The 16,158-nt window shown below is 47.9% G+C and overlaps 1 protein-coding gene across 1 annotated transcript in view; it reads right to left on the bottom strand.

The window, feature by feature from the left end:
* Positions 1-15,920, bottom strand: part of LOC138520104 (uncharacterized) — a 251,860-nt gene extending 235,940 nt beyond the window's left edge. The window contains exons 1-2 of the mRNA XM_069632614.1: positions 15,801-15,920; positions 14,409-14,540 (exon numbers count right to left, since the gene is read on the bottom strand). Coding sequence (XP_069488715.1) covers positions 14,409-14,428 — 20 coding nt within the window. The 5' untranslated portion in view covers positions 14,429-14,540; positions 15,801-15,920. The remainder of the gene's footprint in view (positions 1-14,408; positions 14,541-15,800) is intronic.
* Between the last annotated feature and the right edge of the window lie 238 nt (positions 15,921-16,158).

Here is a 16,158-nt window from a genome sequence, read left to right on the forward strand (position 1 = left end):
GGGTTCACTGTCTTGCATCTCACTATATGGATGTTGGCACTGGACAGTATAATCTCGTAGGCGGTCGCCCGCTGTGTGGTCAGTGTGCTTTTTGATCTCTCGAGTATTGCAAATAATGAATGTTCCACAAACAATGTCACAGGGCAGCCCATTACTATTGTGGCACTTTTTTCAATCGCGAATGCGGCTGCAGCGAGTGATTGCTTGCACGCGAAATGGCCCTGCATCACGGCATCTAGTGTGCCACTATAGTAAGCCAAAGGCTTGTGTCCTAAGGACGTTTTTTGTGTCAGGACTGCTGTCATCACTGTTTCTTTGCAGTGTGAGAATAGGTAAAACTTGCGTCCATAATCAGGGTTTGCGAGTACTGGGGCGCTTGAAATCAAATCTTTTAATGTCTGGAAAGAGGAACTCACCTCTTCCGTCCATTCCATCTTCCTGTTCTCCTGTTGGGCCACCTTTAATGCTTGTAATAGGGGCCTGGTGTATGCCGCATAATCTAATATCCATGCTCGGCAGTAATTGCACATTCCCAAAAATGTCTGCATGTCTTTTACTGTTGTGGGTTCTCTTACTGATCTTATGGCTTCTACTCTGTCTGGTATTATTCTTTTCCCATCTCTTGAAATCAGCTGTCCTAGGTACAGGACCTCTGTCAGACAGTATTGTAGCTTTCCCTTGTCCACTTTGTACCCCTTGTTGGCCAGCAAAGTCAGTAATGTTATGGAATCTGTTCTGCATGTCTCTTCGTTTCGTGCGCAGACTAGTAAATCGTCTACGTACTGAATAATGGTGTTCTCAACTGATAGGTTTCCTAGATCTTCATGTAATACGCGGTTGAAGATGCTTGGGCTCTCGCAGTAACCTTGTGGTAATCTGCAATGTTCGTATCTTTTACCCCCCAGTGTGAAGGCGTTAAGGTATCTACTCTCTTCAGCTAGGGGTATAGAGAAAAATGCGTTTTTCAAATCTACTACTGTGAAATGTGATGACTCTTTCGGGATGCTGCATAGTATTGATGCAGGGTTCGGGACTAGAGGGAACTCCTTCTGAATTACATCATTGAGGGGGCGTAAGTCCTGTATCATCCTCCAAGACCCCCCTTTTGCTTTTTTGATTGGATAAATACAAGTGTTACATGGGGAGTTTGAGGGCACTATTATCCCTTGTGCTAGTAGGGCATTTATTGTCTCTTTTATCCCTTCTTCAGCTTCACGAGACAAAGGATACTGTTTAACTCGTGGTAAAATTGCTCCTTGCTTTAGCTTTATTACCACAGGCTGTACTCCATGCAACAGTCCCACATCATGGGGGCCTGTTGTCCATAAGTTGTTTGGTACGAGCCTCATGTCATCATCAGAAAAGGGCGGTGGTGCTCCTACCACTGTCATCAGTTGGACGGGGGTCTCCCTTGCTTGTATTAAAATGTCACAGGGCATCGCTATTTCCATTACTATCTCACCATCCCCTTCCGTGTCTGAAAAGAGATCCTCATCTGTTACCTCTCGTAGGGCGATGTTGGCGTTTGTGCACAGCACTGTGCGCCACTCACACCCTTCCTCGTCCACTCCAATAACAGCGATTCTCTTTGCTGACACCTGCACAGCGTGCAAGTCTAATGATACCACTGATCCTGGTGCTGTGTTGGGGCATACTATGGGGCAGAAGAGGAACTCCGCCGGAATCCTCCAGTCCATGCTTCTCAGCTCGGGAATTATGAGGGCCAGAGTCTTCAGCCCTTTGATAAACATTTCCTCATTTTGTGGCAGCCCTCGTATTTCCTGCGTGGTTGTGTAGGCTTGCACTACCAACATCGCACGCAAGGGGCATATCCCGGGTGTGGAACACACTATCCCTCTCTCGGTAAATGATATGGTCATGTTGAGTTTACTCAGGAGATCCCTCCCTAGCAAGTTAATTGGGGAATGTTCGTAATACAATAAGGGTGCCTTCACAGTCTTACCCCCCACTGTTACATCCAAAGCTTCTGTGTAAGGAACTTCAACTACAGCCCCAGAGAACCCCTGCGTCTCTAACTTCCTGTTAGATAACGGGAATCGGCCCTCCCTGATACATGATTTCTCCGCTCCCGAATCAACCATGAATATAAACTGCTTGTCTCCTATCTGCGCCCCTACCAATGGTTCCTCAGCTGCATTGTAGGTGGTGGATAGAACTGGACACGCAAGTGTTCTCTGTGGGCTGTCCTATGCGGGGTATCTCGTCGCCCCTCCCTCACTAAAGACATTCCCTGAAACTACTGACATGCCGCTGTAAGGTGCTGGCGCGGGGGCCCCGTTTGCTGTTGTCGCGAAAGGGTTACCTGGCGTGTATTGCATACTGTCATTGTTTTGGGGATGGTTCTGTGTCCTATACTGGTGTCCCTGTTGCTGGCCCGTGGTACCCTGGCCGGGGTTTCTTAGTTGCTGCTGTCCCATTGGGAGACCATATGGGCTTCCCGGGTGTGGATGACCATAATTCTCCTCCTCTTGGAACCCACTGTTTTGTCTACTTCTGCACTCCCTGGAGTAATGTCCCCATCGTCCACAGTTCCAGCAACTCCCCTGGGGGCCTCTGGGACCCTGCCATCCATTTCCTCCCATTCCTCCATACCCTTGTCCGCCTCCTCTCCGGCCCCTGTACCCACCTCGTCCCCCTCGAGGGGTCCACTCTTGCCACTGCGGACTTCCACCTTGCTCGTGCTCAGTCCACTGCCGCTGTGCTGTTCCTGCCCAATTAGTTGCCACCCTTCCTTGGAGTGCTATCAGCCCCTCCTCCTCATCATCTCCCTCTCTACTGTGTGGGAGCGCGGCTACTGCTGCTGCAACCTTCACTAGCTTTGACTGTACTAACTTCGCCTCGTCTGCCAATCTTTTCTGCGTCACCTCCTTCTCCCTCTCCTTTATTCGTTTACAATGGTGTACTATTATGCTCTGAATTTCTGGCCATCCCTTTGCTTCAATACCTGCTATCTTGTCAAGCGCCTTCTGCACTTCCTTTGGGAGCCCTCTCTTTATAATAAAATAAAACAACGATGTCGATTGATACCAGGGCGTGCCCGTTTCTGCTCTCCACATCTCTTGGACCCGAAAAATGTAATCCATAGCCTCCTCCCCGTCATTCATTGTACACTGCATCACTGACTGCAAGTCCGGTGTGTCTGGGAATGTTTCGCGTAAGGCATCCCACACCCTGGCACGCACTGTGTTAAAGGATGCCCCATCATGGCGGTCACAGTCTAACGTTACCCCCGGGAAACCGGCCTTAACCCATACCCTTTCAGCCTGATCGCCCACTGCTGATACGAGTAGACTTTTTACATCTCCTATGGCTAGGGGTACCCCGGCAGTATGTTTCTCAAAGGCATATATCTACTTACTTGCCCCCCCTGACAACGGGGGCAATAGCTTTAATAAATTGGCTTTATCCATCTGCGCCCATGGGATATAGTTAGGCCTCCCTCCTCCCCTGTGTATCAACGGGAGCTGTAGCCTTCCCTTTGTCGTGCCGTCCGGACCCGTTTTAGCTGCTGATGTTCCCAGTGATGCCATTTTTCCCACTCTGTTCCTTAGTCGCCCCGTCCACTCATCATCCAGGGTTCTCAGTGAACACGTACCTTCCTCTCCTTCGCTTCCCCCTCCCATCGACATACTCAACCTGTCGCTTTCTTCTACTTCATCCCTTATATCACACAGCAATTCCTCTCTAATTCCCCCAAGCCTTTCTTCGCTTACAACATCTCCCTCTCTGGGCCCTACTTCTATTATTCGAGTTGGTTCTTCCTCAATTCTGAACAGAATCTCGCCCTTTTTCCACCCCTCTTCGGGCTTTCTATTTTCACCTGGCGCTCCGGACGTACGCCCTGATCTAGTTGCATCTAGTGCTGTTCGGTCGCATATGTCTTTTATCCTCGAGAGCTCATTCTTTGCTATCGTCAGTCTTGATTCTAAATCATCTGTGAGTTTCTCTATATCTACCCTTTGTGCGCCTGCCTGGGCTCGCTCCCTCGTGCTTTCATATGGCGGAGGTGCCGTGGGGCGGTGGGGTGTATCATCTTTAGGGGGAGGTATGTAAGTGGGGTCACTGTACCCCTCTGCGGGCACAGGCTTCTTTATTATCGGGTACAAACTTATTACCTCTACTGGTGGCGTTACACTTGAGCCTTCTTTGACATCTCTTTGTATTAGTAATGGATTGTCTGTGGTGGACGGGAGATCAGCATTTAGTGCTGGTGTCTTAGGCGGTGGTATCTCTTCAAATAACCTCCAGAGATCCAATATTTCCCTCCTATTTTGCAGCTGCTTTCCTTTGTATTTTAGAAAAATGCATGTGGCCACCGTATCCAGGACACTTTTATCAAACGACCCTCCCTCGGGCCAAATCTGAGGTAACCCCTCCCCCTTTAGCTCGGTCACCCATTGGTCGTGATATTTTTTAATCCGCTCCACGTATCCCGGGAGATTCTTACAAATATGTGATAAGGGTGTTTCAGCCCCCATCTCTGTGCCCTCCTAATGCTGGTGTGTCTCAGTGTGTTTGCAACTACAATGTAAATGTTGTATCAATATTATCCTTTAAATTTTACTTCACACTCGATGTTGGGTCCCTTTGGGTTCCTCCCCTCCCTGACTGCACAATACAAAAATGGCCGTACACAATGTCTATTCTGTTCTCTTTGAGGGGCACATACAAGAGCAACCCATCCTTTATTGTGACAATGTCAACCTGGAAATCAAAAAAGGTACTCACTCACTTCACTATAAAAATTTTTATCCGACCACACTTATCATCACCATTTAACTATTATGCATTTATGACCGCTCACACATTCACAACATCAAAATCTCTTCTATCACATACGAGGTGCACACACCTCTTGGCACCATTCACCATTCAAGCTGCCCTCCCTTTCCTCCCTAGCCGGCTGTCCCTGTTCGTCTTATTTAAATATCTAGATGCGTATATATATATATGTAGATATTAACCTGTTTTTTCCCCCTTCTAATAGGACTCTTTTTCTCTTACTGTCTCCCTAAGTTTGTGCTAATCACAGTTCTTTATTCTCCCCCCCCCTACCCTTAAGAAAGGAAAAAAGTAATAGCGGTCACTAATGTACTCTCAGTGTCCCCTTTTGCTGAACACTTTTATTTTATACTCCACTTCTTCATATATTCCCAGTACTAGTCAAGATAGCACTATGCGGCGCCGCCTTCCACCCCCTTTCGGAGCTAGGTTCCCGTCACTTTTATCTCTTATTCACCTCTTAATCCTAATGGCCATATGCAAAGAAAAAGCAAGGAAAATTTAAGATGATCCTTAGTAGATCTGCGTACCCCCTCTTCGTTTCCTGTCCTACACTTCACTCCCCGCTCCCTTTAAGATCGCTCGCACTCAGTACTCACGTGCCCGTCTTGAACCGATAGTCTCCGAAACTGGGTCCGTCCAGGCAGTGTCGCCGTCAGCTCAACAGTCAGCCCCGGCTCCGGCGAGCGGTACTCAAAGGGGATTTTTCAACCGGGATCCCGTACCCCCTTTCTATTGAGTGCGCACTTCTTAGTGTACCGGTCGCCGTTGGCGGGCAGCCTCCCGGAGCCGGCTCACCGTGCGTATCCCTTTTCGACCGGAGATTCTCGTGCCACAAGGGGACGGTTATAAGGAGTTAGGAAGAAATAAAAATCACGCTATCGGGGTCACCACTGAAAGCATGCGCCCCCAAACAGCACGATCCTCCCCGCAATGAGAGACAATGAAGGACTCTCCCAAAATGGGAATAAGGCCAAGACAGAGTGCGGGTGAGCGTAAATGGGAGTTTATCAATCAGAATTGGGCATGCAAAGAACTCTGCAAACTCCGAGAGCGCTCTGTCTGACAATAGCAAAGACAGGCGTATATATTTACAAAAAACGTCATCAAAACCTACATACTATAGGGGGCACAAGTTCATTGGGATTGGGTGGCGACGGCTAACTATAGGTGCTGCTGCGGCGTGGTTGGTCTTGGCTGAAGGACGTCATTGGTCACCCTCGTGGGTTGGGCTGGGCCTGGCAGGTCGGCTTGAGTTCATCCGGGCGGTGTTGGTGTGCCACTGCTGCCTGTGGCAGAGATGAATGCCTTTTCTGACTTACTTGCCCTCGGCCATGCACACCGCAGTCATTCAGTCATTTACAGTGTTATTCTCTTTAGTAAATCTTCCAATAGGTTATTTTTATAGGTTAATGCAACACAGGAGGAATGCACCTTGTGAGGGGTCTGGAGGTAATATATCGAGGCCTGGTTACTCGTGATCTGTTGACCGGGACCATAGGTCGAGGGGCTAAGCTTCGGGGACTGGGGCGGGTGGTACAGGTCTTTCTGTCTTGTTAGAAGTGGTTATGGATGTTTCGCTGTGTGTTGTCAAAGTGTTGGGTGTCCTGATTGCACAGGGCCATAAGTCTGAGACAGTCCGGTGGGTTGTGGGGTTTACGAGGGGGCGCTTGAGTTTAGACAAAGGTTTACTGCTGTGCTGTAAATAATGCAGGTGGCTGGCCGCGGCCTTGGGTGCTGCAGTGGGGCTACAAGTCTTTGAAGCGGCTCCAGTCGGGTCGGGGGAGGCGTGATAACGCAGAGCGGGGCTCTGTTCTCATGTCTTGGCAGCCTTTGCAGGGAGGGAGGGGGATACATCGAGACCTTGTACGCATTCACAAAGGTATCTCCCTCGTGTGTTGCCGAATATAGGTAAAGACATCGCAAACATTTGAATACTTTCTATAATACTTATTTAAAAATCTTCCAAAACATGCATTTAACCTTTGCTGGATGCGTCTCGATTATACCCAGTCCGAGCACCATATTTGTACATTATATTCTAGCAGCTACAGTGTTTTAGTTACATGCATATACATTCGCAGTAAATGAGGTAGTAGTTAGATCAGTGGAGTACATAGAAAACGACCCGCCACTGTACGTGACGGTGGTGGCACATAAGGGGCTTAGACATACACATATTATAAGTGCATTCTCGCGCATCCTTTACATGAGTTCATAGTATAGTTGCATTCGCTTTCTCGTGTATTCTAGCAGCATTAGCTTTAGTTACGGCGCAAAACCATGGGAGGTAGGCTGCCCAGTGATATACGCAACAAACAGATCCCTGGAGCGTTCCTTTATTATTAATATCCACCTGCAAGGATGTGAACTCGCCATTGCTTATATCATGGGAGCATGCTCTCTCATTTTAATACATTCTACAGGCGTTTGCAATAGAGGAGATTTTGTGGAAGAAAGCATACTTCGCAAGAGGTCTTGACATTAATATATACATATATATAAAGACTGTCTGCCATCAGATGACCATTTTGCCGTTCTTCTCATTGTTCAGGCCTGCTGGCCGGGTCATGCTGATAGTGATAGTACACTGCGGGAGGGGAACTGTTACAATGTTAGCGTATTGCGCTAGCTCATGTCCGTCTTGTTCGTGGGAACGTGCTCGCAGCGGATCTGCCAGGGTGCTGCGGCAACAGTGATGTTCTCCAAGGGTGGGGGCCGCGCTACAGTGCGCTGAGCTCACACCATCTCTACCGGGCAAAGAATGGTTTCTGGGCCTAGCTAAATTTGTGTTGTGATCAATACATGTGGGCATTCGATATGTGTGGGCAATGTCTCCAGTGGGTGAGCCCTCCACCACCTGGGCCCGGGTGGCATGAGGGAACGCCCAATGGGCCATAGCCCTCACCTGGGGAAGAAACGCAGGCGAGAGGGGTCTCCTGGACCAGTCCTCCCCTACAATTGACATGTGCATACCGAACACTGCGATCCAGACAGAGTTACATCCCGGTCCGATCGTAGCAGATATGCTTATTAGGCTAAACCAAGCCATACGGTTCTCGAAGCTCGAAATCAACCAGGGCTATTACCAGCTTGTCATTCACCCAGTTTCCAGGCCCATCACAACGTTCGGTACCCACGAGGGGCTCTTCCTCAACAAGCAGCTGAACTTTGGGATATCCTCCTCTGCAGAGATAGTCCAGGAAACTATCCGCCGGCTGATCTCACCAGTGATGGCAGCCTAATTACAGCAGCGATATCTTGGTGTACAGGGCATCCTAGGATCAACACGACAAGGCACTATTCTAGGTATGTAAGATCCTCCAAGCAGCAGGCCTTACCCTTAATGAGGCCAAATGTGACATTAACAAGCCCAGTCTGAAATTCTTCGGGCACATCTTCTTGGACCGGGACATGATGGGCCGACCCAGACAAGATAAGTGCAATTGTGAACTTAGCCCCGCCAACAGACGTCTCAGAGCTCAGATAATTTATGCGCATAGCAGGTTATTATGCCCGCTACCTTCCCACTTATGCTGCCCTCCATCAGATGATAAGCGACCTTTACCTGCTGACCCTCTTCCAAGCGAGAATATTCCAATAGGGAGCTGTGCACCCACCGCAGTCAACTGGACAGTTGCGATGTGACCTGCACCATAAAGGGAGTATTGTTCAGCAATAATACATGTAATCCAAAGTCCCACGGTGGTCAGATGCCTGCTAAGCTTCCATACCACACGAGCAATGGCCCTCATTTACATCCAATATGACCAATCTGAGGTTGTGTGGGGGCTCCCGAGTGTGATAAACATGATGGTGGACCAGCAGACAACACTCCAGCAAATAAAGACGCTATTCCCAGCACGATTCAAGAGTGTTGGCATGCTGAAAGACTCAGTAATCACGCTCCACGTGAACCCGACAGTGAACCCGGTGCCCCAACATCCATGCAGAGCTGCATGCACCAGTGTTCTGTGAGCTGCAGCTACTCCTCGACAATGACATACTTGAGAGAATGAATGGCCCGACAGTGTGGGTGTCACTGCTGGTGGTAGTGCCGAATCACAACGGATGACAGCGGCTCTGCATTGACATGCGCATACCAAACAATATGATCCAGAGGGAGAGACATCCTGGTCCGAGCATTGAGTATATGATTATTATGTTAAACCAAGCCTGCGGTTCTCTAAGGTTGATATCAACCAGGGCTATCACCAGCTTGTCATTCACCCAGACTCCAGGCCCATCACAGCGTTCGCTACACACAAGGGGCTCTTGCGCAACAAGCGGCTGAACTTTGGGAAATCGTCCGCTGCAGAGATATTCCAGGAAAATATCCACCAGCTGATCTCATCAGTGATGGCCGCCTTTAATTACAGGGACAATATCTTGGAGTTCAGCACGTCCCATGTGTAACACAAAAAGGCACTATTCCAGCTATGTGAGATCCTACAAGCAGCAGGCCTCACCCTTAATGGGGCCAAATGTGACATTAACAAGCCCTGTCTGAAATTCTTTGGGCAAATCTTCTTGGACGGGGGCATGACGGGCCGACCCAGACAAGATAAGTGCAATTGTGAATTTAGCCCCACCAACAGACACCTCAGAGATCAGATCATTTATGGGCATAGCAGGATATTGTGCTCAGTACCTCCGCATTTATACCACCCTTACAGACCCTCTCAGGAAGATGCCCAAGAAGGATGTGCTGTTTGAATGGGGTGTGAAATGCAGAGACACATTTCAAACCATCAAAGATGAACTTGTCACCAGAGGCAGGCTGTCCTTCTTTGACCCCAAGTGGGACACAGAAATAACAGTGGACGCCAGCTCCGTCCACTAAGAGGGCATTTTTACAAGCTGCGGGGGAGAGTTTGGTGGCAGTGTGGACCTGTGAAAAATTGCATCACTTTGACATATGGCATTGCTTCACCCTCGTCACAGACCACCAGAGTCTGCTATCCCTATTTGGCTGCCCCCTCGAATAGAGCGGTGGGTCGTCAGACTCCAGGAGTATGACTTCCGCATTGTTCACAAACCGGGTGGGAGGCAAATCCGGCAGACTACCTATCCAGATACCCAGAAGTACAAGTGAAGGACACATTGGAGAAAGAGGCTGAGTACTACAGCCAATGCCTGTTGGAGAATGCACTGAACCTGAGGCTCACCATGGCAATGATCACTGACAAGAGTAAACAGGATGCCACCTTTGAGGCAGCAGTTTGGCTCACCAACATAAACAAGTGAAGGAACTACCAACAAGATCTCCAAGCGAGCAAGGAGGTCGATATGAAAAAGATAGAGGGGATGGCCAAGGTACAAGGCAAACTACCACCACCAAGCAAGGGATTCTACTGAGAGGAAGTCACCTAGTGGTACCCACAAGCCCTGAGAAAGGCCATTTTCATCCTGGCACATGAGGGGCATTGGGGCCTGGCGAACACAAAAAAACAACTACACAATCAGGTGTGGTTCCCCTACATGGCTGCAGTGATGGACAACATATTAACAAACTGTCAGGGCTGTCAGAGAGCGGCAGCAGTCATGGCCTGTGCCCCTTGTGGATTGTACTGCTTACCAAGGTCCATGGTAATGAGTTGCACTATACGTCTACGGTCCCCTGGAAGAGGGAGGATACCTACTAGTGGCCATAGACAAATACTCCCATTTCCCAGTAGTGAAGTAAGTTCAGTCCACAACGTTCCACTGTGTGGTGGGAATTCTGGATGAACTGTTCAGGAAATGGGGCATGCCAACAGAGTTAAAACAGACAATGGACCCCCATTCCGGGGGCATGACTTTGATAAATTTGCAGCCCATCTAGGTTTTCAGCACCTGAAGATCACACTGCTGTTGCCCCAAACAAAGGAGATAGTGGAACGATTCATGTCCACCATCAAGCAGAATTGGCAGAAGGCCATCGTCCATCAAGTGCCGTTCCCTCAACCCTTGTGCCAGATGCTGAGAAGCTACAGATGTACTCCACATGAGGCCACGGGGAAGACTTCAATGGAAGTCACGAATCAATATAAGCCCCAGACCAGCATTCTACAATATGCTGAGAGGAAAAGAAAGGCAAAGAAGAGGACAGAGAGAGCCACTGCTGCCCTTTGGAGAAGAAGTTCTGGTTTGTCAGAGACAGCAGAGGAACACAGACCCTCGATATGATCCAGACCCCTTTCAAGTGACAGAAGTCAAAGAATCCATTGTCACAGCAACAAGGGATGGGCGTGACATAACCCAAAAGGCCTCCTTCTTCCGCAGACTGCACACATCGGACACAGAAACCAGGGAGTCACCACAAGGGGATGAAGACCAAATGAAGACAATGGAGAGAGTGCCAGAGGATACCCCTGTGGAACCGCCAATGGAGGACCAGACTAAAACTGATGAAAGGGGATCAGGAGAGAAGCGCAAGTCTCCAGGATGACCCCATTGGGTCATCCGCAAAACCCACGGCTGATCAAGCAAATGCAAGCCTGAGATGTTACATGATAAGTAGGGGGGGGGAGATGTTGTGGAGAAAATATTAGGTTCAGGACCTTTAAGAGGTAGACCTTGGAAAGAGGGCATGCAGGAGCAGTGAGGAAGGGGCGGGGAAAAGGTAATGGAAGGGCAGAAAGGGATTAGAGAATAAAGTGGTTTGCAGCATACCTTCCGGGCTCTGTCTCATTATTGAATACATAGGGCCTGACCCCAACAATATCCACGATGCATAAATATCATTTTGCAACAATGTACTTTGTTGTGTTCTGCACAGGAGAGGAAAAGAAGACAGAAGACATTGCAGAGCAGGTAAATACCTTTATTAAGGTAAAGGTATAGCCACAGTATCCCACGCCTGAGCCACCTCTCTTACTGCTTGCCCCAATGGCTCTGCCGCCACATGCAGGCACACCTGTTCCACCGACCGCAGCTCAACAAACAATCTGCAACTACATTGGTTAATCCAGGAGTATATACCGTCATGTAATTATATTCCTGCAGGGCAATGGCCCACCTATTAATCCTGGGAGAAATACACCTATTGTGCCCCACCAAAGCATGTTTGATGCATGCTTTGGTGGGGCTTATGGTCAGTTTTCAACAAGAATTGTACTCTCCACAAAGAAAATGTAAAATGGCTCTTCACCCAGTAACAAGCTAATGCATCATGTTCAACCGTAGAATAATTATTTTCCACACCGTGTAGAGCTCTTGAGGAAAATGCAATCCCAACCTCCTGCCCTTTTCTTATCTGTAAGTACAGCTCCCAATCCTACTGCACTTGCGTCTGTGGCCAACACGGTTTTCAGCGAGGATCAAACATTCCTAGCATGGGGGCATCAAGAATACCCTTCTTTATATTCTTAAAAGCTTCATCATGACAACCAGCCCATGTGAAAACCACATTTCTTTTCATTAAATCTCTCAACAGAGCACTCAATGTGGCAGATTTATCTACAAACTTCAATAGTATTCAGTTAACCTCAAAAATTCTCCCAAAATGTCTCTGTCATGAGGCGCAGTAGCCTTCACAATAGCCTCTACAAGATTGATCTTTGGTCTGAATCTTTGATCATTGATGACATGACCTAAATGGGATACTTCGTTCACCTTGAATGTACCTCTTTCTTTCTTAACTGTAAACTCTGCCCTCTGGAGAACAGACAGTACCCTCCTTACACACTCACCATGCTGATATGCATCTGAGGTGAAAATCAAGATGCCATCTTGAAATCATTTCACAGTTTCCATTTCTCTGAGCAAAAATTGCATCATTCGCTCAAACACAGCAGCTGCAGAGGCTAGTCTGAAAGGCATTTTTTTAAATCTGTATGCTCAAAATGGGGTTACAAAGGATGTGAGAGCTCTTGACTCAGGGTGCAATTCTGTCTGGTGATATGCACTAGTTAGATCTATAGTTGTGAAATACCTTGCTGCATGCAATAGCGTTATTATATCTTGCACCCTCTGATGTTTTTTGCCAATCCACCCATATATTGTTTAGGGAGCGCAAATCTCCACACATGCAAATCACACCATTTGCTTGTTTAGCTATAACTACAGGAGAAACCCACTCAGCTGCCACAACGATCTCAATCACCTTCACTTGCCACAACATATTTAACTCACCCTGAGTTTGTGTTTTAACATTAGAGGTACAACCCTCACTTTATGAACAACTGCTTTTGCATTTCTTTTCAAAAAAATCTCATGCTGAAACCTCTTCAGACAGCCAATTCTGTCACTAAAGACTTCCTTGAATGCACTACACAAGTCTCCATCCACAAGCATCACTGGTTCCCTTGCATTCGGATCGAGCACAGTTTTCAAAGCTTTTTGGTGTCTCCAACTCAAAAGAGAAACTCCCCTGTCTGCCACATACAATCTGCCCATAGAATCCGGCCCTTAGATCGAATTTGCACAATCTTCGAGCCCAAAATCTTTATTGGCACCCCCCCCCCCCATATCCTCTTGCGTTATATCTGAGGCTCGAAGTTATGACCTCTTAAACCCCAAGTTCTCAAAGGTACTTACACTAACTACAGTGTACTTTGACCCATCACGTGCAAATCATGCCCACCGGTCTGAACAGTGCACCATGGTGCTGACACATCTTGATCATCTATGGTAACAATCAATACATTATTTACTTCCTCTTGCCGAAATTGCATGCCATCATCCACACAGTGCACATCACTGGCAGAGCTGTCACCCCTGCACACTTTTGCAACGTGTCCTCGCCACTTGCATTTATAACGTTTCTGAGAGGGCAGCAACTACTAGTGCAGATATGCCCACTTTCACCACCAGCAAAACACTCAATTTGGTGCACTTTAGATGTCTTTGTTTCTGGGATTTCCACTATCTGCCATATTTTACAGCGCCCGCTCCTTCGCTGTCAGTCTTCACACGCTCCATATACACTGCATGGGCTTCGCTTTTCTGTGTGCCAGGCAGGGTTGCGGAATAGGCTGCAGACTGTCCCTAAAGCTGTGCCATGCTTACAGCTCGCTCAAGGGCCATTTCTCTAATCATCAATAGTCTTTCCTGCAACCTCTGATCCATGGTACATCGCACAATCTGGTCTCTAATGAGACTGTCTGTGAGGTTGCCAAAAGCACCATTTTTAGTTAACCCTGTTAATGCTGCAACTATGAACTCACTTTCTCTCCGAATTCTTGCTGGCGGAAAACAAAAACAAAGGACGTTCCATGACAACATTAACACAGGGCCCAAACTGCTCCAAAAGCGCTCGTTCTGTCGCATGATATATATACATACTGTGCATCACCACCAGCTGCAGGAACTGGAGGCAAAGTCTCAAACATCCTTCTACGCCCCCTCCCCCAAGACCAAGACTGTTTAATAAAACGGTTTCCTTTCTGCATCATATGCCTTTAAAAATGTGTCAAATATGTTCTTCCACTGTTCCCACACTATCCTGGGCTCTTCTGTGGTGGGCTGGAAGGGTGGGGGAGCTTCAATAGTGGCTTCCATAGTTTGCACAACACTAACTGATATATGGGGCGGCGTGGCTCACTCCGTTCTTACAATTCACAGCTAATAGTTGCACTCTCACCAATGAATAGCCATATAGCTTCTTTGCATCCTCTACTCACATTATTCTTTCATTGGCCATGATGCAGACAATTCCACCATGAAGCAGGATGAGAGTTGCAATACTTTGCAATAAATCTGCCTGCAATTCCAACACAGGCCACTGGAGGACAACGTGTCACCAGAAGATGAATCTGAGACAGAGAAGAGGAGAAGAAAAATAAAACGTCAGTCCTGCTTTGTTGCCAGTTTGTTGTGTTCTGCACAGGAGAGGAAAAGATGAGAGAAGACACAGCAGAACAGGAACGTAGCTTTATTGAAGTAAAAGTATAGCCACAATGAGCTGCATTTTAGCAACCTCTCGTACTGCTTGCCCCAGTGCATCTGGGTCAGCCATGAGTGCTGATTCAAACCACATACTTGTGGCTGTTCACAGGGCTTGAAGTGGGCCGGGTCTAGCCTCGGCAGTCTCTGAGATGGGCTCCCCAGCCAGTGCCCTGCCAAAGCTCACCCTGACTAGCCCCAGCCACGCCCACCTCTCAGGCAGCCATTTAGCCTAGCACTACACGGTTTCAACACTGTCTGCGGGTGTCAGCATTTCAGATTAGAAAAAAGAAAATGCATGGCCTATTCTTTTTTCTAATCCTTTCCTTTTTTCTAATCTGAAATGTTAACACCTGAAGTCAACCATGTAACCAGCTAAACTTGCTGTGTGATGTCTATTTATCCAGAAACAGGAAAAGGGTTGAGTTGGTCAGCCTCTCCTTTTGTTTCTTAGTAAAGAGCTAACATGCAGCAGGAAGCCCATTAACCGTGCCTGGTTAAAAGGCTTCCACTGCGTGTTAGCTCTTTACTCAGAAACAAAAGGAGAGGCTGGCCAACCCAGCCTTCCTCCTGTTTTGGAATAAAGAGGCATCCTACAGCAGTTATCCCATTGCATTCAAGCAGCTGTGTGGTTAACCAGTTGTCTGGGATGGTCAGAGACCCCCGCAGGCATTTCTTTAACCACGGCACCTTGAATGCAGGTGCTGGGGTTGGGGGAGTTCTTGTTGTGGTCTCTTGTTGGGGGGCGTGGCCTAACCATTCATACTTAGGCAACACCCCCTAATGAGTGGCCACCCTTAATTTATCACCCCACTTAAAGCACTGGCTGTTGCAGGCACGAGTGCCCAAGCCTTATGATGACTACAGCGCGTGCTGCCAATGCAGGCGCCGTGCAGAGGTTACAGTAAAAGCAGCATACTTCCTGGAGGACTTTTCCTGCCTGATGGCCCGCCCCTTTTCCCAGAGTTCAGCGTTATAAATCACTACACCATTATCTGCTAAAGTTTGAAAAGGAATGACGTTTCAGGGTCCCATCAGAGAAGTGGCCCTTACATCCTGCTAAACTTTCATCTAGTTGTATGATCATTCAAACCTCTGATGAATAAAATCGAGTAAAGAAAGAAACTTACCAATCCAATAGAAACGCAGAAACGGAAGGAAGCAGGAAGTGAGCCTTGGCCACGTGCCAAGCAGTGAGATTAATGCAACTTGGATCACACGCAGCAATGATTGTAAAGCCCTTCCTGCGTGTGTCACGGCTCATTCCAAAGGTAGGTCATCAAGTGGACTATGACATCACACACGCCTCAAACAATGCACTCCAGGAATAATGTCATGGAAACAAGCAAAGCTGGAAAGTTAAAAGTCCGCTGGGATCCAAAGAAGAATTAGAAGCAGTTTCTTTTCATGTTATCCTTCTCAGAAGTAGGGCTTGTATATAGGTTTGGATTGGCATATGGGATAAAATGGCAACGCACGTAGGGCCCA

This window comes from Ambystoma mexicanum, chromosome 13 (assembly GCF_040938575.1).
Source record: "Ambystoma mexicanum isolate Mex_15411 chromosome 13, UKY_AmexF1_1, whole genome shotgun sequence".
NCBI lineage: Eukaryota > Metazoa > Chordata > Amphibia > Caudata > Ambystomatidae > Ambystoma > Ambystoma mexicanum.